Source organism: Phyllostomus hastatus, unplaced genomic scaffold (assembly GCF_019186645.2).
Source record: "Phyllostomus hastatus isolate PE091 unplaced genomic scaffold, TTU_PhHast_1.1 phas_scaffold_11, whole genome shotgun sequence".
Classification (NCBI taxonomy): domain Eukaryota; kingdom Metazoa; phylum Chordata; class Mammalia; order Chiroptera; family Phyllostomidae; genus Phyllostomus; species Phyllostomus hastatus.
The window spans coordinates 4,519,680-4,543,510 of NW_025334005.1; the positions used below are offsets into that span (position 1 = coordinate 4,519,680).

The window sequence follows — 23,831 nt, forward strand, 5'->3', positions numbered from 1 at the left end:
TCTGTCAGTCCATCCTGGGCCACCGCCAGCCCCTGCCACGGGTCCACTCTGAGGGGGGTCTTTCTAAAATGCAAAGACCCTGCTGCGCCCCTGCTCCAGCGCCTGCTGGGGCTCCCCGTGGCCATGGGAGAAGGCTCCGGGCGGGCCCAGGGGCCGAGCCTGGCTGCCCCTTTGCCCACGGCTGGGCCACACCCCCTCTGCGGAGCCCCTCCCCCACAGCTCACCCCTCCAGACCTTGCAACCAGCTGGCCTGAGTCAATGTTGGTCCAACGTCTGTTGAACGGATGAACCGCACCAAGGGCGGCCCCTCAGTGCCGAGCCCGCGTCTGCCTCCGGGTGCAGGGGTGACCAGAGAAGACTAGGTCCCCCAGCAGGCTGCCGCGCTGGCAACGCATCAGCAAACCGATTCAAGGATGACATCATCACAGGACCGAGGCGTGGGCTCCAACAGTGTGAAACACACAGTGTGATAAGAGGAACAGGGAGGGAGGCACTTTCCTTGGGTAGTCAAGGAAGGCCTCTCAGAGGAGGTGACATTTTTCACTGGGACCTGAAGGATGAGAAGGAGCCAGCTTGGAAAGAGCTGGAAGAAGCGTGTGCCAGGCGGAGGGAGCAGTCTCCGCAAAGGCTCTGGGGCGTGAAAGAGCCGGACCTATTGGAGGAGGAGCAAGGAGGCCAGGAAACTGGGGGCGGGGGCAGAGTGTGGGATGCGGCCAGGCGTTGGTGGAGGGGAGTATGGATTTTATTTTCGGAGCAATCGGAAGCCGTTGGAGAGTTTTGAGCAGGGAAGCGACATGATTTAATTTATATTTTAGAGCGATCATCTGAACAACCGCTTTGGAGAGCAATTTGGCAATGACTAGTGGAGTGAAAGATGTGCGTCTACCCCGGCCCAGCGGTCCCCCTCTGAGGCGCCTACCCGCCGGGAACCCCGGCAGGTGTGCTCGCGACGCTCCCGCAGCTGGGTTTGCAAGAGACGGAACCGCCACGCTCGCCTGCTGGTCGGCGGGAAGGCGAGTGGATGAGTGTGGGACGGGCCCTGCCTGGAATACTATACAGCCGTGAACACAGACCGGTCAGGGCTGCTGGGGCCGGCCTGGGTCTATCTCCCACGCACCGTGGGGACAGTAGCCACCAATCCCAGGGCCCCCACTCTGTGTGAAATGCAGACGCGTGGACCTAGGGAATATTTTGCTGAGGACGGGGTGGTGGGCTCCCCGGCGGGGCGGGGGTGGGAGGAGGGGAGGCTCCAAGCCCTCCAGGGTGGTATAACTGTTGAGCTGGTGTCAGCTCAAGGGGCCGTGTGTGTGCGCGCGTGTGCACCCCTGCCTTGATGCACCAGAAATCAACGGAAAAGGGTGCAATGGAGGGGGAGGGGCAGCAGAGCAGCGGCCCCGGAGGGGGGAGACAGTGGGTGGGCCTCGAGCACGCCTGGGGACGTTCCCGGGGGCCAACGGGTGCTCTTCTCTCCTCCCAACCCAGGGCTTGTTTTCTGCTCAAACAGCGCCTGGCTTTCAACCGAAGCTCAGACGGGGCAAGGTGGCTGCCCGGGGTCACGCCGCAAACGGGGAGCGGAAGAACCTGTGACCTGTCCTTGGGGGCAGTCGGGGTGGTCCACGGGACCGATGAGTGGGGTCAGGGCTGCGTTCAGGACCCACCCACGCCGGCCCCAGCAGTGGCCCCTCCCAGGACGTTTTCCGTGTCAGCCATCGGCTCTCCCACCCGCCAGGGCTCCCTCGGGCCCTGCGCGGAGGGATACTGCACCCAGCTGGCGGGGGCCCAAGCCATCTCCTGGTAACTGGGTTTCAGGGAGGCCCACGTTCGTGGTTATGCTAATGGTGGGACGCTGAGCGCCTGCCCCTGGGCTCCCAGGGGGGAGGGGGAGGGGGAGGGGAGGCCCAGGCAGCGCACGGTCCCGCTGTGCCGCGGCCCTCGAGGGTCCCCCGGAAGTCAGACCGCCCGATTCGAACCCTGGCGCCCCACTTCCCGGCCCAGCTGCGCGACCTTGGGCAGGTCGCTCAACCTCCGGCGCCTCTGCTTCGGAGCCGGAGAAACGCCGCCCTCTCCCCGGGCTGTGGGGGAGGGAAAGGCGAAAGGAAAGAATCCACCTGAAAGACTTGGCCCGGCGCCTGGCACTGAGAATTTGCTTGATAAATGCGTTATTAACTATTTTTATTTTTGTTTAAAGTCTGCGCGGTCCTGGAGGAACACGCGAGCCGGGGCTCGTTGGATCCGAGCGACGACGCGCTCGCGGGCTCCTCGTGTTTCTTTCGCGTTTCGTTTCTGCGCGTTGGTTGGGTTGGCGTGTGTTACCCCCGAGTGTCTCGCATAACGAGGGACCAACAGGAGGAAGGCGCCTGGGGCCGGGTTCGGGGGTCCAGCTTGGGGGGCGGCTGGCCCGGAAGTTGGGGCTCCAGGGGCAGAGTCCAAAGCACCCAGGCGGGAGGGAGGGGACAAAGGAGAGGCCTGAGCCGGCGGGAATCCCAACCAAGTCTCCAGCTTCGAGTTGGGTGGCCGACGGGGCGGCTTCTGCAGGGAGGGGTCTGGGCATGGCACGCCCAGGGCAGCGCGGGCCGCAGAGCCGGGTGGACGTGACTGAACGGGAGGTGGGGGCAGGACCGAAGGTGCCGGCGGCAGAGGAATCGGGCCAGTGAGGGGGTGCCTCCTGGAAGGGGCGGCCCCGCTGGGTACACCCCCCCAAGCGATTTGAGGAATTGCAGGGACCCCCTCAGAGAAGGGGGGGAGGGGCTGAGTCCCCCAGGCAAACCAGCCACTGTGTCTGGCCGGGCAGGGTGTTCCGGCTGCAGAGTCAGACCAGCGGGATTTGAACCCTGTCTGCACCACCCCGACCTGTGTGGTTTCGGGCCGGCACCTGTCGGAGCCTCGGCTTCCCCGTCTGTGGACTGGGGCTGCACGCTTAGCGAGGTCCCCACGGCCCTCCCTCGGACGGACGCTGGAGGGCACACCTCCATGGGAAGCTGCTGTCGTCATTACCGCCGTCGTCCATCCAGCCTGACCGCGGACTGATCTCGCCCTTCTCCCCGGCTGACCAGGGACAGCCGGGGACCCCCACACCCGGGGACCCCAGCTGCCTCGCCCATCACCGCTGTGACACCCTATGAGGCCGCAGCGGTTTTACGGGCATTTTATTCTTTATCATCTCTGCCCCATGAGGGCGTCAGTTCAAGGACCTGCCCACCCCACATATCAGGAAACTGAGGCCCCAGGGGGTAGAGCAACTGGCTCAAGTTCAAGTTCACAGCACAGGGTGGGGGGTTTTCAGGACCAGGCCTGGAGAAGCACACAGACGTTGGCTCCTCTCAATGAGTGCTGTGGCCCTGGGCAAGTCACGTCACCTCTGGGCCTCCGTTTCTCCACCTGTGAACAGGGCGGGGACGGTGTGTGTGCGGGGGTGGGGGGGGCGTGCACGCATTCAGATGCTGGGCAGAGGTCCTGCATGAAAACCAGCGGTCGGTGCTGATAGACGTGAGCCCCCCTGCCCCCCACCCGACGAGCTCCCCAAGCGCGGGGAATGTCCAGTAACCCTCCCACTTCCATGGGCAGCCCCACCTCAGAGGACAGTGACCTTGGCCTGGGGGGATAGAGCTTGTCAAACTGGGCAACTTCTAGCAGCTTGAGATGCCTTTGAAGTCTCTGGTTTTATCTTCAAAAAGTCAGCACATTTTACATTTTACTCACTCCGTGGGGCGTTTCTCATCTAAAGCAGGTTTTAAACGACTCACCTTCAAGAACACCGCCGGTCTGGGGGGAGTGGGACGGGGGGTGGGCAACGGCACTGATTTCCCGAGAACAAAGCCCACTCCCCCAAACCCGCCGGTGCCTCTTGGGGCGGCCAGTCGGTGACGAGCCATCACCTCGCAGGCGCCAGGCACTGGGCCAGGCTCTGGGGCACAGGTGAGCCGGTGGGGGGGGGCCCAGCTGGGGGAGGCAGGCCGGAATGGGCCAGCTGTGGTGAACCCAGAGGTGCCGTGTCGGGACACACAGGGAGGTCTGGAAAGGGACCCCCTGGACAGTGCAGTAGCCAGCAGTCCCCCTCCTACCTCCATTGCCCTTGACCTTCTCTCCCACTTCTCACCCCCACTCTCTCTGCTGCAGCCGCCTGGATGGGCCTCGGCCCGCCGGGCCCGCTGCTGCCTCAGGGCCCTTGCACAGGCTGGCCCCCCGGGGGTGCTCCTCCCAGCGGCTCCCTCTACCCCGCAGGTCCCTTGACTCCTCCGGATCAGCCCCGCCCACCCGTCTGCCACTCCCTTCCCGCTGGTTCCCTTCACCACCCCGGGCCCTGCCGGCCAGGTCTCTCATCCAGGGTTCTTCCCTGCCGTCATCATTTCCCAGGCCTGCTGGAGGCCGGCTCTGCCTGCAGGGCCTCACCCGCCGCGTCCCAGAGCCCGGCACACAGTAGGGGCTGGATGTGTATTTGTCAAATGACAGCTGAGACTCAGCCTCCCTCAGGAGGAAGGAGCACGGCACGCCCGGCCTGCTGGGGTGCGGGGCAGCAGCCCCCAGTTCCCCGAGCCTGGCTGGCAGCCTCTCCAGCACCGGAGGCCAGGACAGGGCGTTGGGAGCAGAGGTTGGAGCACGAGCCACCAGTGGCCTCCGGAGGCACACGAGAGGCTGTGCAGGCTCAATGTCACCTCTGTGCCCGCTGTGCCCGCGTGCAGGCCTCTCCCTGGCCCAGGAACCTGCTCAGCGCTTTCCCCGGGTCACTGAGTCTCCTCTCGGCCAGCAGCCCCCGCACGGTGCCCTCCAACCTCCCCTGGTGCCCACCCCCGCCCCCACCGCTGCACCCGCCGGGGCTGGAGGATCTCGTTTCCGACAGGGAAAGCCAAGGCGGCTCCTGCCGCATCTCCTGCCACTGCCCTTGGACCCGCCCTGTGGCCTGCGGGCCCCACCCCAGGCCCTGCTCCCGAGGCCCCCGCCCTAGGGGTGGGCTCCTCTGCAAGACCCGAGGGGTCAGAGCCTGGGCTCCAAGCCAGCCCAGCCCTGGGCGGCCTCGCTGAATGATTCTGGGCGCAATCCATGCACAGCCTACTTGGTTTGTTCAGTGGATTGCCAGCAGGTCCCTGCCGTGCACCGGGCCCTGTGCTGGGAGCTGGGGACACAGCTGTGGATGAGACGCACAGGGCAGTCACCCGGGAGGCGACGATGCTGGAAACAGTGATTCATAGCCCCCGGGAGGGCGTAGCCAGGGACCTGCCCTGGCCCCTGCTAGCTGATGCCCTCCTCAGGGCTGACTCCCCAGGCTGGGAGGTGGCGAGCGCGTCTCCCCAGCAGAGGCACCAGCTCGTGCAAAGGCCCTGGGGTGGGGGGCATGGGGCCGGTTTGAGGATCGGGAGGGTGGCTGAGGGAGAGATGGAGGGGAGAGGGGAAGCTGTGAGGCCGTGAGTCAGTGGGGCCCACGGGCCGGGCGTGCGAGGGACCGGTTCCCAGGGCCAAGGCGAGCGGCGGCCGGGGTTTGATCAAGAAGCTGCAGGGGGCGGGATAGGAGACGCTCCGCTCCGCAGCGCGAGAAGGTCGTCGTCCGTGGCAGCCTTCTCTCTGCAGTGTGGGCTGTGACGGTGTCCCCCCGTGGGCAGCACGGGAAGGGGCCCACGTGCGTTCGGAGCGGCCCTGGCCTGCACCCAGCCACTTCCGCCTCGATGGGCCCCCTTTCCATAGAAAACGTTCAAGTTAGATTTGATGACTTTATTGGCATAGAGACAAATATATTAACATTATGTATTAAAACATTTTCTTCAACCTTTAAGTTCTCTTTCTTCTTAAAAGAAATGACAACATTTTCGTGGGTCCCTAAAAGTACTGTGGGCCCAAGACGCAGACTGGGCCCTCCAGGCGGGGGCTGTCCTCCTAATGAGGTGCTGGGTCAGGACTAGGGACAGCGGGGGGCCAGGGGGCGGGGAGGGGTTGGGGGGATGGGGGTCGGTAACCAGAGAAGGAGGAAGTGTCTGTGCCCCAGAGCCTCCATCTGCCCCCCCAACTCCGCCTCCCCCCCACCCGCAGTTCCTACAGCCCTCTGAGCCTGCCCCCCCAGCCGTGGAGAGTCAGGCCCAGCCCACCAGGACCCCCATCCTCTCCGGGGAAACTCTCTGACCCATCAGGCCCTTGCCCTGCCCCTCCCTGCATGTCCTTCCTTCTTCTCTCTGAAGGCGCTGCCTCCCTCCAGCCTCGGCCCGCAGGCCACCTCCTCTGGGAAGCCTGCCGGGCTTGGGGCTGCACCGGCCCTGGCGCGTCGCTCCCCGTGGCGAGTGCGTGCTCCTTACCCCACCCCCAGGGCTGGGAGCTCCCCTCCTCCAGGGACAGTGTCTGCATCCTCTCTGTAAGCTTGGTGGCACCTGGCACGTGGCTGGCACCCAATTAAACTGTTTTGAAGAGAGAGGAAAAAAGGGGCCCTCAAGTCTGCCTTTGCCTCCTGGGGCCTCCTCTGACCTTCAGTGCCAGTGGCCAAGCAGCCTCCCTTGCACGGGGCAGCGGCCACGTGCCAGCCCCTGGACTGGGTCAGGGGTTGGAGCTCAGCCTGGGGAGAGACCCTGCCCCACCCACAGGGACAGCACGTGGGGGTGGGGGAGGGGCTGGGTTTCCCCAGAGGAGGTGCTGGGCCTGAGGGGGTGTGGAGTGGGGTTTCGGGGTGTGCGCTGTATGAGCAGCAGTGTGGGGGCAGGGGGAGCGCCAGCCAAACGTGCGGGAGATGCCCCCCAGGCCCCCAACCCGGAGGGCCAGCACCGGGGTGCAGAGGATCTGGCAGTGACTGCGGACAAGGGGTTCGGACCTCCTTTCCACCCCAAGGTCAAGGCCCAGCACCGAGGAGGCCTGGAGCCAGTTAATCAAGTCCAGCGGAGCATGGCACAGGAGCATCCACGGAGGGGGGTGGGGGGGAGCATGGGGCTGGGCCGCCTCGGGCTGCAGCGGGGACCGGCCAGCTGACTCAGACCAGGCGCCCCCCGCCACTGGCAGGTGCTCCCTCTGCCCCAGAAACCTGCACCCCCCCCACCCCAAAGCCAGAATAAGGCTCATGCCCCTCCTGGGGCCCCCAGGGCGAGGCCCAGGCCCAGCTCACCAAGCCCCTCATGAGCTCAAAGACCCGACTTCCGGGGCAGGCCGGGTCCCTTGCGTGAACACTAGTCAGGAGCCCCGGCCTGGACTGGAAATCCAGCGCCCGCCCCCGCACGGCTCAGCCATCACTGCGCCTCCGCAGGGAGGGGTCAGGAGCCCATGCAGACACAGGGAGGGGCAGCGGTGAAGAAAATGGGTAGCAGGCAACTGTGCTGTGAAAGCCCCTTCCCCTCCCCCGTCACTGTGAACCTCAGTTTCCCCGTCTGAGAAATGGGCTATTCAACAGTCATTGAACCCGAACTGAGGGGGGGCATGAGGGGGCAGAGAGCGGAAGGGGCAGAAGCTGGGATCTCAAGGCTGGCATCCGGGCTCCAGGAGGTGGGAAGAGCCAGGGTTCTCCCCGGCCTGGGGAGAGGACGGCCCGGGGCCACCCTGCTTCAGGTGGGAGGCTGGGTGGCGCACCCAAGGGATGGCCTGTGGGTGTCCCTGGCACTGCCCCCGCTTTTCAGTGTCCTCTCCAAACCCCCAGCCTCATGGCCCAGCTGAGGTCTTTAGTCAGCTGTACGGGGGGCGGGCAGCGTGCGGTCAGGTGGCCAGGGCCCTGGAAGGAGAGCCAGGCAGGGGCCCTGGGGAAGAGCTGGGCAGCAACCGGGTCCAGGCCACAGGGTCGCCGCCCTTCCCCGGGTCCCCACCCACAGGAATGCTGAGTGTGGCGGGCTGGAGGCAAGGGGCTCCGCAGACCAGCCTCCCAGGACACGCGCCGAGGTAGGGCCCAGCCGGTGGTGCGGCCTCTGTGCAGCCCACGTCTGAGCCAGAGTCGGCCCCACCTGCCCTTCCCCACTTGTGGCAGGGACTGTCACCTGGCCGCCCGGCAGGCCCTTCCCCCAGCTCAGCCTCCGCCCCAGGCCCCCCGCCCCATCCCCGCTCTGGGATATCGCTGGCCGGGCAGACACCAGGCGGCTTCCCCCGGTCCCCTCCCCGGGGCAGAGTCACACACAGAGGGGCCCGGGGGGCAGCTGGGGGCTTGGCATCTCCTTCCAGCAGGGGCCTGCGGAACAGCAGGTCAGGGCCTCTCCCCTCCTGCCCCTTCAAGGCTCCCTGCCAACCCGCTTGGCCCCGAGCCACCAAGCCACCGGTGCGGGAGCCAGCTCGTTTGCAGCCGGTGTTAATTAAGAGAGGGAGGTGACGGGGGTGGGGAAGGGCCACGGAGGGCAGCTTCCGACAGCCACCAGGACTGCCCCTCAGACCGAGGTGGGGGCCGGAAATGCCCCCTCAGGCTCCGGGGCAGGGCTGTCTAGACGCCCAGGACCCTGCTCTGCGGCCCGGCCTGCTGGGGTGGGGGCGAGCCCACTGTGCACTCCGCCTCCGTGTGGGGCAGGCAGGCCCGGCCCGACCCTGGAGGGGAGCCTCCCTGTGACAGTCCCTCCCCCCCAAGTCTGCCTTGAGGTCAGCCTGCTTTTCGGCCTGGCTTCGGAGCCAGACAGACCCCCTTCCAACGCTCCTGCTGCCGCCGGCAACGCACCCCGTGCCCGCCCCGGCTTCCTCGGCCTCACAGGGGAAGCAGCTCCTTCCTGAGGCTGCGTGACGACAGTAACCAGGGTCACGTGTGCGAAGCCCTCGCTCTGCCATCTAAACGTATGTTCCCTGGGCAGAGGCCACATCCAGGGCCCTTTCGGGCCCAGCCCCGTGGCCACTGGCCTGTCTGCCCGGCTGTCCGTCCGTCCATCTGTCCATGGTCCCCCTCCTGCTTTCACGAGGACCCGGCTCCAGCTGCCTCACCGCCGCCGCCGCCCCCCCGAGCCCCCCGCAGCCCCCCAGCCCTGCCTGGGGAGCGCCCGGCCTCTCCTCGCCTCTCCATCTTAATTAGCTGCTTGTATTAATCTGGCAAGTAACGTGGCAACGTGCAGCCCTGGGTTTTCGGGCTGTGGAATTAATTATTCCCCAGGCGAGGCGCTGTCAGCTCTGGGAGACCAGCCACTCGGAGCCGCCGGCACCACTTAGCAGCGTCCGCGGCTTCTGAATGGCACCCGGGGCCTGCGGCGCGGCCAGCCGGAAACGGCCCCCACTCTCGGCCGGGCTCCACCGTGTGTCCCCTCACGCGGAGGGGACACCGCGACCGGGGGCAGGGTCGGGGCCAGGGCTCCCGGGGCCGGAGTGGCTGTGGCGCAGCTGGTCTCCGCACCTGGGCGGCACCACGGCACGACCCGAGACGCACCTGCCCTGTCTCGCTGTCATCTGCCCCGACGAGCGCCGGCAGCTCACACAGATGCAGCCGTGCGGCCAGGCGGGCGCCGGAGCCCCCGCTGGGGAGCGGGCCCTGACCCGGATGGCCGTGACATCCCACCGGAGAGGCTGCCAGCTTCACCCTGCCCGCCCCCGCCAGCCCCGTGGAGAAGCGGGAGGGGGCAGTGGGACGGGCAAGCCAGCTGGACCGGGCAGCCGCAGCAGCTGCTTGGCCAGCTCTGGTCGAGGGATGGGGTATGGGTCAGAACTCCCTCGACCTTTTCTCTCTGAGGAAACTGAGGCACAGAGGAAAGTGACCCTTGAGTCACCCACCGGTTGGCCTTGGCACTGGGTCCGGGCCCGGTGCCCTGGACCCTCACTGCGTCGTCCCAGAACCGGCCCTAGCTTCACACACGGCCACTGCCGCCCCAGCCCTGGCCCACAGTCTCACGTGCCCTCCCCTCGCCCCCCGCTCGCCGGCCCGAGCAGCAGCAGCAGCTTTGGGCCTGTGCCCTCTGCGGCCGGTGGGCCCCCAGGGCAGGGTCCAGGACGGCCTGTTTGTCCCACTGCTCTACGCCACACCCAGCCCCTCCCCGGTCCTCAGCAGACGGTGTGGGGCCCAAGACTGCGTGAGTGAATAGACATTAGTGGCCGCAGGTCCCCTGCCACTCTAGGCCCCACGGGCAGCTGCCTCGGGGGTGAGCGGGCAGGACCCTGGAGGCTCTGGGGCCCTCCCTCGCCACCATGCAGACCCCACGCCCCGCTAGGCCTCAGGGGGAGGGGACGTCCCGCCCCTTCACGTTCCCCTTCTCTGCCGGCCTCAGGGGAGACCCTGTGCCCCGAGACTGGAGGCCCAGCTGGCAGCACCCTCCCCACTCCCCCCACAGCCTGCCCCGCCAGCCACCCCCCAACTGACCGGCCTTTTCTCTCTCTTGCAGCCAACAGCTCCCTGCTCGGAGGAGGCGGTGGTGAGTGAGCCCTTCCTGAGGTCCTTCGGGGGCGGGTGGGGTCTGGGGGGCGGGGGGCTGCCGCTCCTTCCACGGCTGCTTCTTTCCCCCGCCCCACCCCGCCCCACCCTGCCCTCTGTGCCCAGCTCGCCACTGGCCTTTCCTGCCGCAGCCTGCCCGTGGTCCCCACCGCATCTCCGCCCTCCTTTCCTGCCTCCCTCCCTCTCGCCTTGTCGGGTCTGCCACCCCCGCACACAAAGCCAGACCCCTGGATGGCAGGCCGGGGCCCCTCACTGCTGAGTGGCCTGGGCAGGTCCCCAGCCTCTGAACAGAGGCCTCCTGGTTTGTGACTGGGAGGCAGGGGACATGGAAGGCTTTCAAGGGCCCAGGCCAGGCCCAGGGGAGGGCCTGGGGGGTGGCAGGGAAAGCCAGCCCTGCTCCTAACCCTGAAGTGCCCTCGGCACGTTCTGCACCCCTTTGGCCTCAGTTTCCCCACCTGGGAGGACAAAATTTTCGCCTGTGCTCAGCTCCGAAAGCAAGCCAAGGTCTCGTAGTCCGGGAGAGGCCTGCGGCTGCTCACCCTCAACACTGCCTATGTGTTCACTACTTGAGACCACCACGAGGCAGGGGTGGCCGCTGGGCAGGAGGTCAGAAACCAGGGCGGGCTCCGCAGCCAGGCCAGGGCCAGCAGGTGCCCCGGGACCGGGCAGCACCTGGGTCCCAGGGCCTCCGCCCCGGCCAGCTGGGCCCAGGCTGCCTCGCAGCCCCTCGCCCCAGCGCCGGGCCGCAGCAGCCGGGCCGCCCGCTGTCTGCACAGGCGGCGGGATGATTGGTGAGGCAGGGGGCAGGGGTTAATGCGCCGCAGGATAAATCCCGGGGGCTGTGTTTACGGCAGCGGTGGCGGGGTCCAGGCCAGGTTTTAAAAGGGGGAAAAATAAAAGGGGCAGCGAAGGTCAGGAATAAATAAGAGCAGCACTAAGAGCTGTCGGTGACCGGCCAGGACGGGGGCGGGGGCGGGGGCGCGTCTGTTTGTGGCTGGAGATTTCCCTCCCTCCCTCCCTCCCTCCGCACTTACCCTCCAGCTGTCCCTGTGGAGGGCACAGCCACCCTGGAGGCCTCTCAGAAAGGGGGGGGCGGCTTGCTGGAGGACGGGGGCGCACAGACAGGCCAGCTAGGACCCTCTTCCGAAGCCTGTCCTTTTGGAGGAGGCTGGCGCCCCGTTGATTGGACACCTGCCACGCTCTGCCCGCAGCCACGCCCTCCTTCACCCCCCAGAGACTGAGCACCTACTGCGTGCCAGGCCTTGAACTGGGTGCCCGGACAGACCCACCAGGCACCAGGGGGCTGTGGTCCCTGCCCTCCCAGAGCTCACAGCCCAGACGGGAGCCCCCCTCACGACACAGGGTGGTCTGTGTTGGGGTGGGGGCGGTGCTCACAGGTGCGGTGAGGCTTGGCGAGGGGCGCCCGTCCGGGCCTGGGCGTGAGATGGCTCCTCCGGGAGTGAGGTAGCGAGCGCCCCGCCGGCGCCCGGGGGACGGGCAGGAGAGAGGTGGTGGAGGGCGGTGGGACGGGCGTGCTGGGAAGGGTGAGGGGCCGCGTGGGGGCTGGGAGGGTGGAGGGGTCAGAGCCCAGCCCGGGGAGGGGAGGCGCGAGGTCCCGCAGGAACCTGAGGCCGCCCAAGGAGCTGGGTTCCTGGTCACTCCCTGTGCGGAGACAAGGGTCACAGCGGGGCGTGGGCCTTCTAAGTCCTGGGTCAGGTTGCACCCCTCCCCTGCTCCAAACTCTGCCACGGCCCAGGCCCACGGGCCCCCAGCCACCCCTCGGACCCCCCACCACACGGCCCGCCCCTGCCCCACCCCGAGCCCCCACACTGGCCTTCCCTCCCCAGGACAGGCCTGGCCGGCTGCTGCCTCGGGGCCTTTGCCCTGGCCGTGCCCGCGGCCCAGAACCCTGCTCCTCCTCGCACAGCCGTGCAGTTGCTCCTGTTACTCCTCCTCACGAGTCTTTACGTGCACGGCACCTGCTCGCCGAGGGCCCCCCAGGCCCGGCCTGTAAATGCAGTCACAGCACCTGCCCAGCCCCTCACACTGCTCTAGTTTTTACCTCCCTGAGCGCACCTCCCCGCCGACCTGCCTCATCACTCACTGGCTTGTTCCGTCCACTGTCCACGGTCTGTCTCCCCTGAGAACGGAAGCTCGGGGGGCCCGGCAGCACTGCAGCACCTGGAGCGGGGTCTGGCCCGCAGGGCAGGTGCTCACTAAGGGGTGGCCGGGTGAATGAATGGACTGACTGCAGGTGAAGGCCGGGATGGCCTTACGAGTTAAGAACTTGCTGGCGAGGGTGTGGGAGCCGCTGAGGTTTTTTAGGCAGGGGAGGGTGTGGCTCAGGGATGGCCTGGTGACCTCTCTCTGGGAGGTCAAAGGGCACTTGCTCTGGCCAGACTGAGGGGAGAAGGCCCCGCGGGGGTCCTTCTGTCTCCCCTTCCTGTGTCATTGAGGGTGTGCAGAGGCTAGCGCAGCCCCCGAGGGTGGCCCGGCTGACGCCGAGATGGATGGGGTGAGCCGGGCCCCGGGAGGAAGTGGGCGAGGAGTCCAGCCTTTTAACGCTGGCTGAGATTTATGGAGCCGCCGCCAGTACTCGCAGGGCCTGTCACTCTGCTAATGTGATTGGAACAAGGTGGAGGTGGGAGGGAGGGGCTGGGGCAGGGGCCAGGCTGGGGCTGGTGGGGGCCCAACACCCGCCTGGGGCCGGAAGAGAGAGGGCCCCGGACCCCCGGGCCATGTCTGCCCTCAAGGTCAGCCCCCTGTCCTGTCTGCGCCAGCCCCAAACCCACCAGCCTCCCCGGGTGGGGGCGCAGACGGGACAGTCTGGGACTGGGGGGCCCGGAGGCCGGCCTGACTCCGCCCGGGTGGACTCCGGGCAGCCCTTCTCTGCTGAGTCCACCACCGTGAGGGGTTCAGGGCTCTACCCACCCCCGACTCTCCCGTCACCACCCATTTCCTGCCCACCCACCCACCTACCCAGCCACCCAGGCGTGTAACCCGCTGTAGTTCCGTCTGGCCTGCTCTGGCCAGTGAGGGAGGCTGCCCTGCCTGCCCCACCCCACCCCGCCGCTCTCCACCCCCGCTCCGTGCCTGTCCCACAGGCCTGATCCCCCAGTGCAGACGGTGTCTTGGGCTTGTGCTCATTGCCTGTCTCCCCTAGAAGGCACCCTCCCTGGGAGCAGGGTGCTGGGGGACCTTGTGGGGCAGTCAGTTCACGCTGTGTGTGCCGGGTCCCGCCCTAGGAGCTGGGACACGGGTCTCCCTGCCCTGGGGAGCCCGGCCAGTCCTGGGGGGGGCAGGTGGGGACAGCAGGGTAAACCAGCAGGGCCTGGGGCAGCTCTCAGCTCGGAAGAAGGCCCTCAAAGGGGTGTGGGGCCTGGCCTGCAGGGCTTTTTTAAATTTTTTTAATTGATTAGAGAGAGAGAGAGAAAGGGAAAGAAACATCAGTCTGTTGCTCCACTTGCCCATGCATCCACTGGCTGCTTCTGACACATGCCCTGAGCGGGGATCGAACCCACACCCTTGGTGCAGCAGAACAACACTGCAACCAACCGAGCCACCCAGCCAGGGCCTGGCCTGCAGGACTTCGGTGCGTCGAGCCCAGTTTGTGCTGCTAGGGTGTGATGGCTCGGAGTGGGAGAGGCCTGCGGCCTCTGGGGAGCAGGGAAGGGAGCTGGCCAGGCACCCCCAACCTCAGTGACAGCCCCCAGGGGCTGCTGGGACCGAAAGGACTTGCCCCATAGGCTCCAGGGCTCCTAGGCTTGCCTCACTGTGGGGCTGAGCCCCCGCCAGGCCCTGCGGCCACACTAGGTGGTTCCGGCCACGGTAACTCTTAGGGAAGCCCCCCACTCCCCATTCCTTCCCTGGGCTCCTTTCGAGTGTGTGTGTGTGTGTGTACCGGGGTGGGGGGGTCCCTGTGTCCAATACTGGGACTCGGGGCTCAGTTCTGCCCTCAGAGAGACCCATTTTGGCAGAGGGGGCATTTGACTTGGGCCCTAACGGCTGAATAGGAGCTCAACAGGTGCAGAGGGTGGACAGGCCCTGCAGGCGGAGGCCTGGTATCTGCATCAGAGAGACCCGTGGGGCTGGGCGGCCTTCCAGCCTCCTCGGGGCCTGGAGACCGCCAGGCCCACTCCTGCCTCCCGCCTCCCTCCCTTGGAGCCTTTTCCTGGCTCAACAGAAAAAAAATTTTTGAACACTCTCTTATTGTATGGTAAGAAGGGAGGCGGGCCCGGAACCAGGATGGGAATCGACAGGGCCCTGACGTGTGTCTCTCCTGTTTATTAGGACTGAAATGTTTACCCGGCGATAAGGAGCCGGCTTTCTCGTGGAGATTTGTGCGCGCTTTTTCAATTACCCCTCGTCTTTCTCTGCCACTTTTGCACTAAAGGGATAATAAATGTATCGGAGCGTTTCAATTATTCATCTAAATCATGACTGCGCCTGCCACGGCCAAGCTCTAGTGACAGATTAATTCAGGACGCCTGCCTCCGCTGGCATGGCCGCCATCTCCACGTCCGCCTGGCCAGCGCCCCGAAGGGCTGGCCAGAGGGTTGGCCGGGCTGCCGTCAGGCGGTCACCGCGGACGCAGGTGGGCAGAGCAGGACAGAGCCCCGACCCACCCCACTGTCACGTTCACGCTGGAGGCCAGCACTACCTGCTTCCTGCCCCAGGTCAGCAGCCCCACCCAAAGCTGCAGGGGCTGGCGCCTGCCCGCCCTGCAGCCCCCTCGGCTCTGCACAGCCCCTGCTCCCCAGCCCACCTGGCGGGTCCGTGTGTGTGTGCCACGCACCCCAGTGTCCTCTGCGCATCACACGCATCGCAGCTCTCTCTGGCCCAGGGCCTTTGCACGTGCTGCTGCCGACCCGGAGGGCCGCGCGGCGCCCCCTGGCCTCCCCGCCACAGCCTGGCCCCTACTCACTCAGCCCAGTGTCCGGCCAGCCTCTCAGACCACCCCGCGCCCGGCTCCCAGGGCCTGCCACTGTCCTGGCGGTGTTCTTGGCGCCGGGACACGGCAGACCCTGCGCCTCTTGGGCCGGCACCCGGTCACCTTTAATAGCCAGGCTTCGTTTGTGTGGTTAGGTACCAACTGCTCCCCGTCAGACCGCCCCCTGAGGGGCACACACAGGCGCCGGTCTGTCCCGCTCCGGGCTGAGAGTAGGTAGGTGCTCAGTGTAGGCCGTGTGCGGGCCTGCTAGGCCCCGGTACCTGTGCGCATGTGCACAAATCCCTGCCCCCCCGCCCCCAGCCCGGGTACCTGTGCGCATGTGCACAAATTCCTCTCCCGCCCCCCCAGCCCGGGTACCTGTGCGCATGTGCACAAATCCCTGCCCACCCACCCCCGTCCCACCCCCGCATGGTGGTCCTTTGCCCGGGCAGAACCTGCCACCCTGGGCACAGCCCCTCTCTTCTTCACACCCACGATCCTGGAGGGCAGGCAGTGCCCTCTCTCTCTTTCTGTCTCTATCTCCGAGTCTGTCTCCAACTCCACCTTGCCGGCCCCAGCTCACTCCCTGGGGTCCGTCCCTTGCTGTCTCCCTCTCACCTGCTTTCTCTCCATTTCTCTTCCATGCTGTCTCTCTGGCACGTGCCCTCTCCCATTTCTCACTCTCTCTTGCTCTCTCTCCTTTCTCTCTCTCCCGCTCGCCTGTCCATGGACGGACAGGCCCAGGAGGCTCAGCCTCTGAGTATTCTGCCTGTTCGCTGGTCGTCCCAGCGCCTCTGCCCAGCCCCGTCTCCCCTCGCCCCGGGCCACCAATCCGCAGTTGCTTCCCGGGCCTGGCACAGCGGGTGGGCCACGTGTCCTTCACCCCCCCGCCCCCCACCCCAGCCAGGCTGTTTGCGGCCAGCCCTTCCCTGGGCTGGGCTCAGAGAAAGCAGGTGGCCCCAAAGGCCAGCGGCCAGTCCCCAAATTCTCTGAGCACTGCCCTGTGCCACGCTTGGGCGGATGGGCGGATGGGGGGCGTGGCCTGGGGCGGGGCTGTGCTGGGGAGGGGAGCAGGGATGGTGGCCCCAGCCTCACGCTGAGTTGAGGATTTTGTTTCCTGGACTTCGGGGAGCAGCAGGGGAGTGCCAACGCTTCCCCCAGGTGAAGGCCCCGGCCCTCCTGCCACCCCCGCGTGGACGGCGAGGCCCCGTGGAGCCCCCCTGCAGGGCTTCATGCGCTCTCACCTTGAGGCTATGGGGCCCGCTGTCCGCTTCCTCCTTTTACAGGTGAGGAAACCGAGGCACCGAGTCCCTAGAGGTGAACCTCTCTCCCTCCCCCGCTCCTCAGAGGCCCTCCCTGGACGAGAGGGCCAGCGGGGCTCTGCCCCCCCAGGAGGCTCCGGCACAGGCCGGCGGGGCCGCGCCCTGCCCCCAGCGGGCCGGATGCCACCAGCCCCTGCACGCAGCTGCCACGGGGAGTTTTAATAGCGGGAGTGATTTTTGCATGATGAATGAGGCGCGGCCGTTGTGTACATAATGAAGCCCTAATGTTTCCAAATCCCCGTTTAAGGAGCTGATCTCACCCCGTAATGAATTTCAGATCACATCACGGGGCTGTCGTCCATCCGTCTTCTCCCTGGGGCGCCCACCCGCCTTGGCACCACCAGGGTGGGGCCTGGCAAGGGTGGGCTGTACACCACCGTGGGCCAGTGGGCCGAGGCCCAGCCCACCCTTGTACAGAGCTGGGGACTGACGTGCGTTTGTTGAATGAACGAATGAGCGACCAGGAGGGCGTGGGCAGAAGCACAGAGTTGGTCCTGGCACTGGGGCATCACGTGGGGCTGTGGCCCCCAAGGCTCAGTTGGGGCTGGGGAGGAACATGGAGAGTGCAGAGTGGGCCAGGGGAACAGGGCCCGGGGTCCCTGGCTGGGTCACTTGTCCAGGCTTCATGGCTGCGCCTGGTACTCCGTTAGGGACTCAGCGTCCACACTGGCCCAGCAGGGCCTGGCCCCTCCCAGCCCTGGCATCAAGGCGGCTGGAGAGGGCTCCCCGTAGGCTGGGCGCCTGGGCATCTGGGTGGGGCGTGACCCCTAAGGCCCAGACCCCCTGGGGGCCTTCTTGGGGACATCCAACCCCTCGCCTCCGGAACGCCCCGTCCCTCCGACACAGGAGTCTTCCCACTGCAGAGCCTGTGGCTGGGCCTCAGTGTCCCCATCTGGAAAACAGGGCAACAGTGATAAGGCCCAGGGCACTTTGGCGCAGCCTCCCCCCGACGCTCAGCCAACCCTGGGGGCGGCGCTGTCCCTGACCTGGCACAGACCGGACACGGAGCGCAGAGGGCGTGGTGACGCTGCAGAGGGGTGGAGGGGCGGGGCGTTCCGGAGGGGCGGGGCATTCCTGATGGCGCTGACTGCAATGACGGGAGCTGCTCGGTCACTCTGGCCCCCGCCGCTCACCCCCAGGTCGCCCCTTGGCGTCTCTCAGGACCCCCCACAGCTCTCTGCCGCAGGGTCTGAGGCTCAGAGAGGTGGAGTGACTTGCCCAAAGCTACCAGCGAGCTTGTGGGAAGGATTTCTGGGAAGAAAAACCCCAGAAGGGGTGTGCAGGGGCCACACCCACCAGACAGGGGAGGTGGAGGGGGAGACCCAGGGCTTCAGAGGGCGGGCTTTCGGGTCTCCTGCCCTCCGGCAGGGCACTCCTGCTGCGCTGGCCCACAGGCCACAGGCCTCCTCGAGTTCCTGTAAATAATTAATTAGCCCCTGCTTGCTTGTTTGTTTAGCATGAGGAATGCTCCCCCACTGAGATGCATTTATTGCTGAATAAATTTAAATATCTAATCTTCCCTTCATGAATATTACAGCACCCTAAATAGCGGCCAATGTATCCTAAACGCTTTGGCAAATGGCCCCCACAGGAGCCTGCCTGCCTGCCTCGCTGGCTGTGAGGAGGCCTGGCCTCAGCCCTGGCCTCTCCCAGTGCCCGGGTGCTCGTCCCTACCCGGGGGCGGGGGGGGGGGGGGGAGCTGGGAGTGAGCAGAAGCCCTGAAGGCCGAGTGTGGGGCATGGAGGCCTCACTGTTGCCAGGAGGACTACTGGGCTCCCCTGCAGGGCACTGGGCTTGTCTGGGGGGAGTGCCTGGGACCAGGAGGGGCTGGGGCAGAGGGGGCAGACAATGGGGTCCGCGGGCAGCAGCAGCGTCTGAGGGGCTCGGGAACCAGGCAGAAGAGATGGGGGGGGCAGGGCAGGAGGACAGGGACAGAGGGTCTCCACGGCAGCCTTGCTGGGTGGATGCAGCTGGACAGTCAAGCAAGATGAGTAGCTCCAGACCTCGGAGCAAGGAAAGGTCCCCAAAGGAGTCTCCCTGTCGGGAGGGGGGAGTGTCGGCCGGCGTGAGGAGGGGGCAGGCTGCAGGGGCTGGCATGAGGAGGGACGCTGACACAGCAGGTGCAGACCTGTCTGCCCAGAGCAGGTGGGGACAGCGAGCAGGAGCCAGACGGCCGGGGAGGGGGCGTGAGGGAGGCCCTTCCAGTGCCCCAGAGGAGAAGAGGGCACAGCTGTGTGACCTTGGGCAAGTCTCTCACCTTCTCTGGGCCCCAATTTCTTCTCTAAAGCAGGAAAACTAACAGCCCCTCCTGGAGCAGCTGTGGGGGTGGAACAAGAGCGTGGAGGGTGACTGCCCGGCACCTGGCGGAGGAGGGGGGCGGGTGGGGCCCTGGGCGGGCCTCCGGAGGTGGAGGGCTCCAGCCTGGACCTGCTGGAAAAGAATCAGCCTCTGCAGGAGGGACGCCAGTTTTCTGCTGGGTAGGTGGGGTGGAGGTTAAGTTGGACATCTGAGGTTTGTTTGAATGTAGCTAAGGGACCCAGGGAGGGGACACAGGGGTCAGCTGGTATGGATTGGGGACATCCCCTCCCACCAGGCAGCCCCAGGAGCTAGGGCCCAGAGCTTTTTCCCGAAGCCCCTGGGTCTGGCGGGGCAGGGAAGGAGCTCTTTCTCGGATGAAGCCCCGGGAAGCCCCCTCACTGAGGTCTCCAGGGCTGGGCTCAGCCCCACACCAGCCCAGGGCAGAGCCCGGAGCCAGGGGTGGTGAGGGGAGACAGGGCAGGAGCTGAGGTGGCAGGGGTCCCCCGTGGCACTCAGACGCGGGAGAATGATGAAGCTGGTGCGAGGACAGGGAGGTGGCAGGAGGGGCCGGTCTGGGCTCCGGGCTGGTCTGGGCTCCGGCCCAGCGGCGGGGACAGGGCCCATTCCTCAGCTTGGCCTTGAGGGAACTGCTGCCCCGGCGGCCAGCACGGTGAGCAGTCACCGGGCCTGGCCGGGCTCTGGGGGCCGCAGAGGGGGCTCCCGCCCCAGCCTCTGGGAGCTGCAACCCCTCCCCTTCCTCCCACCTCATGCCCCGGGGTCAGCCCCAAAGGCCTGACTGCGGGCCTGCCCACTTCTGCAGGAAACATGAAATCCCTGTAACACAGATCCCCGGGCGCTGCACTTCCCCGCGGCAGGCCAAGGTCACCTGCGGCGCCGACAGCAGGCGGCTGGGTGCCACGCGGCTGACACCACTGGGCAGGGCTGGGATGTCCCCGGGAAGGCTGGCTTGGCCACAGCCCTGTGCTCCGAACACACCCCGCTGGACACCGCCCCTCCACGCCCCCACACACGCCCCGGCGTGCACGTGCACGCTGCGCGCACGGGCCCAGGCCTGCACGGCGTCCTAGTCAAACGGCAGCCAGCACACACGGCACGCACGGCAGCCTCACCCGCGCCTGGCGCAGGCTTCAGCGCCCGCAGCAGCGAGCGTCATCGCGTGGCACGTGCACTAACCACTAACCTTCTGCAGCACACCAAAAAGTGTTATATTTTTTGTCAATCTGACAAAAAAGATAGGTATAACTTTAATTCATTCACACTAGACAGCTACTGTTGTGTTTGTTGGCGGCTGTTGTTTTTTTTTTCTCATTTCACAATCTAAGGGAAAAGAGGGCAGTGCCCCTGACTAAAGAGTCACGTAGTCATGTTTCAAAAATTCTGGTGGCATGCCGGTTGAAAATCACTGCCCTATGGTAGGAGTTCACTCACCTAATCCTTTCAGGAGCCCTAGTGGCTGACTACTATCAACCCATTTTACAGACGGGGCCACTGAGATCCAGAGAGGATGTACCCTGGGTCATGCATCTGTGACCGGCCAGCTGGGATTGGAACCCAGCTGCCCGGCTCCGTAGCTCCTGCTGCGGCGCAGGGTGCGGGGCGGTCACCTGGCACCCACACCCAGGGCAGGCGCACTGCACGTGGACGCTGCACGAGCCAGGCCGTACAGCTGCCCTAATCCCCGCACCGGAGACGGGCGGGAACTCAGTCCCAGAGCCCCTCCAGGGCTCCCCCAACTCCTCTGCCCCCTCCGACCCCAGCTGTGGGGTGCTCTGGGAAATCTGGTACCAGCTTAGAGTGAAATCGCAAAATTAGATTTAATTAGGATCCACAGGGCACAGAGGAAAACAGAAGAGGGGGGTGGTCCAGCTGGTGTCCCTGGACTTGTGCCCAGACGTCGGGGCGGGGCTGTGATGGAGGGGGAAGGGCCTTGCCATGTGCGTCTGTGAAATGGGGAGACAGGGGTACTTCCCAGCCTCGTGAGCAGCCAGCAGCTGGTGCCCGGGGAGCCCCCGGCTCCGCCTGGGAGCGGTGGGAGCTGGGGAGCCGCCAGAGGAGGGTCGTCTTCTCCCAGCCAGGATGCCAGCTCCGCCCCTGAGGAGGCACCCCTGTCCCAACTTCCCAGACGAAGCAGTGGACACTCAGACAGGGGAAGGGACTTGCCAACACGCCCTATTGGCACAGGCAGCCCAGGGGCGAGGCTGGACTTGACCCCAGCCTGCCCGAGGCCAAGCCCCTCCTCTCCTGCGGGCCCTGGCACCCGGGAGAGGCAGGGCTGCAGGAGCCCCTCCTGCCCTGCCCGAGTTGTTTACCTGGGCCGGGGTCCCCAGGGTCTCTGGCTAGGCCCCAGAGCCGCCCTTGCTCTTCTAACAAGCCCAGGCCCGGCCCCAATTAGGCCGGATGTGCTAACGAGGCAGCTCATTAAGGAGCAGGGTGCGCCCCTGGAGGGGCGGGAAGACCAGGCTCGAGGCCGCTACCTGATCTGCCACTTGTCACTCGGTAGCCTCAGCTTCCGCATCTGCACAGTGGATTCTAGAGCCTGTGCCGCAGCCCGAGGAGCCTCGCCTGGGGAGTCAACCCTGGGACCGGGTGCACCGTACCGGCTGTCGCACCCCGGCTGAGCCCAGGGAAAGAGGTCACCCCTGGCTGGGCGCCGGTGGCGTTTCCTGCAGTCGGGACCCCACCGCTCAGAGCCGCCCACCTCCGGGAAGGCCCCTGCTCGCCAGCGCCCTCAATGCGCTGCCAGGGAAGAGCAGGGCGGACTGGGCGCGCCCCCTGCCGGCCATACGGTGTCACTGTCAGCCTGGGTCAGCGGTGGCCTCCCTGTGCCTTGGTTTCCCTAGGTGGGAAACAATGGGGGCGGGGAGTGGGGGGCGGAGGTGATGGGAGCAGCCGGAGGCCGAGGGAGAAAGGCTGGGTACCACGTGAGCCACAACACAATAGAGGGGACGGGACCGTTTTGTTGTGGGCCTCAGCCTTCTCTGTGAAGCGCGGGGAGCCCACGGCTGACTGCCCTTCCCCTGCAGTGGACGGCTGCATTCACCGGGCCGCCGGGCCCCTGCTCACTGACGAGTGCCGGACCCTGCAGAACTGCGAGACCGGCAAGGCCAAGATCACTGGCGGCTATCGGCTGCCTGCCAAGTGTGAGTGCAGATACCCGCAGCCTCGTGGGGCACACACAGGGAGGCTTGCGTCATTGGTGCGGCCCCCAGATTTGCTGGAGGCCTCCTCAGGGGGCACTTCTTAGCCCTGGGTGCCGGGACCTGGCCCCTCCTCGCACACCCTAGAAGCAGGTGGAGCGGGATGCACGGAGGCTGGAGGGCGGGAAGGGAGGTGGGGGAAGAGCTCAGGGGGCGGAGCCTTCTCGCACCCCTTGGCACCTGAGGTCAGCCCAGTGCACACAGACGTGGGGAGCCGCCCGGCGTGGGTCTGCCACGTCTATGGAGGCGTGGACTTGGGCTCCGGAGCACACCGTGTGCCCACAGGAGTGAGGTCCTCCCCTGGGAAGCCATGGAACGTGGGGTGGGCCGAGAGGGCCCAGGCTGGCAGGAGAACCAAGACCACGACCTCAGCCAGCCTGACCTGGTGGCCTCCCGCAGACGTCATCCACACGGTGGGGCCCATCGTACACGGACAGCCCAGCGCCAGCCAGGCTGCCGAGCTCCGCAGCTGCTACCAGCGCAGCCTCGACCTGCTGTTGGAGCACCAGCTCCGCTCTGTGGTGAGGGCGCACGGGGCGGGGCTGCGGTCGACGTGGGCGGCAGCGGGCTGATGGAAAGGGCCCCACTCAAGCAGGTGGGCGGGGCGGGGCGGGGCCCTGACGCTGTCCTCATCTCCTCTACCCTCCACCCCTGCCAGGCATTCCCCTGCATCTCCACCGGCGTGTTTGGTGAGTGGAGTGACGGAGAGGAGGAAGTGTGGGTGGGCTGTGGCCGGCCCAGGCACGCGGAGGGGTGGGGCGGGAGGTGCAGAGGGCAGGGAGTGGGGGTTTTGGGGGCCTGAGCCACAGCTCTCTCTCTTGCTGGGTCCCCAGGCTACCCCAACGAGGCAGCAGCTGAGGTAGTGCTGGCCACGCTGCGGGAGTGGCTGGAGCAGCACAAGGACAAGGTGAGGCCTGGGCCCAGCTGAGGGCCGGAAGGGGTGGGGTGGTAAGCGCATCCGGGTCCCACTGACCGGCCCTATCAGTCACTGCCCAGGGCCAGGGTGCAGAACACCTAGTCCACGGGTCTGCGGCCACAGCGGTCCTTCCTGCATGCCCTCCCCTTCCGCCCACTCCGGCTTCCTGACACACTGTGAACCTCTTCAGTCACGGGCGTAGCCTAGCTTGAGACCGTCCCAAAGGCAAAGCAGGTGACCCTGCAGGGCCCAGGGCAGGGGGGCAGTGATGAGGGCCGGTAGCTGGGGGGGCGGCTCCCCCTTGGCTGACCAGGCCCTGGTGCAGGTGGACCGGCTGATCATCTGCGTGTTTCTGGAGAAGGACGAGAGCATCTACCTGCGGCGGCTGCCCCACTACTTCCCTGTGGGTAGGTACCTGGGCTCCGTCCCCAGCCCCCCAGCCCCTTCCCTGCCCCACCCACCCGGGGCCAGTTCTCAGTGTCCTCTGCCTTCCAGCCTGATGGCACCCACCGCACACCCTGACCGGGACCGGTAAGCGGGGCCTGGCCCACTGTGTGGCTGCCCACTAACCCCCTGCCTGCTAACACGCCCGCTTACCCCCACGCAGGGAGGCAGGCAGCTTGGGAGGCCACAGCCCGCCACTCCCCGCAACCTCTCTCCTCTCTGCCTGCAGACTTACCCGGGCCTGCTGGACCTCGCTCCCAGCTCTAACAGGTCGCTGAAGCCTGCAGCGGGACCTGGCCCCCATCCTTCCCCTCAGCCCCCCCCCTCGGGACTCTCCTAATAAAGACCCCGCTTGTCGCAGCTCCCGTTGTCCGAGCGCCGGCCTGGCTGAGGGGGGTCGCCCACGGGGCGGGCAGGCCGCTCC

General features: G+C 66.5%; 1 protein-coding gene across 3 annotated transcripts in view; it reads left to right on the plus strand.

Annotated features, from left to right (window-relative positions):
• Positions 1–23,767, plus strand: part of MACROD1 (mono-ADP ribosylhydrolase 1) — a 135,431-nt gene extending 111,664 nt beyond the window's left edge. The window contains exons 4-11 of one of the 3 annotated variants that reach the window (XM_045855112.1): positions 10,230–10,259; positions 21,874–21,990; positions 22,447–22,568; positions 22,706–22,736; positions 22,881–22,954; positions 23,289–23,370; positions 23,459–23,494; positions 23,637–23,767. In XM_045855112.1, coding sequence (XP_045711068.1) covers positions 10,230–10,259; positions 21,874–21,990; positions 22,447–22,568; positions 22,706–22,736; positions 22,881–22,954; positions 23,289–23,370; positions 23,459–23,463 — 461 coding nt within the window. In that variant the 3' untranslated portion in view covers positions 23,464–23,494; positions 23,637–23,767. The remainder of the gene's footprint in view (positions 1–10,229; positions 10,260–21,873; positions 21,991–22,446; positions 22,569–22,705; positions 22,737–22,880; positions 22,955–23,288; positions 23,371–23,458; positions 23,495–23,636) is intronic. The other 2 variants (XM_045855110.1, XM_045855111.1) reach the window with 2 other exon arrangements.
• The last annotated feature ends 64 nt before the right edge of the window (positions 23,768–23,831 follow it).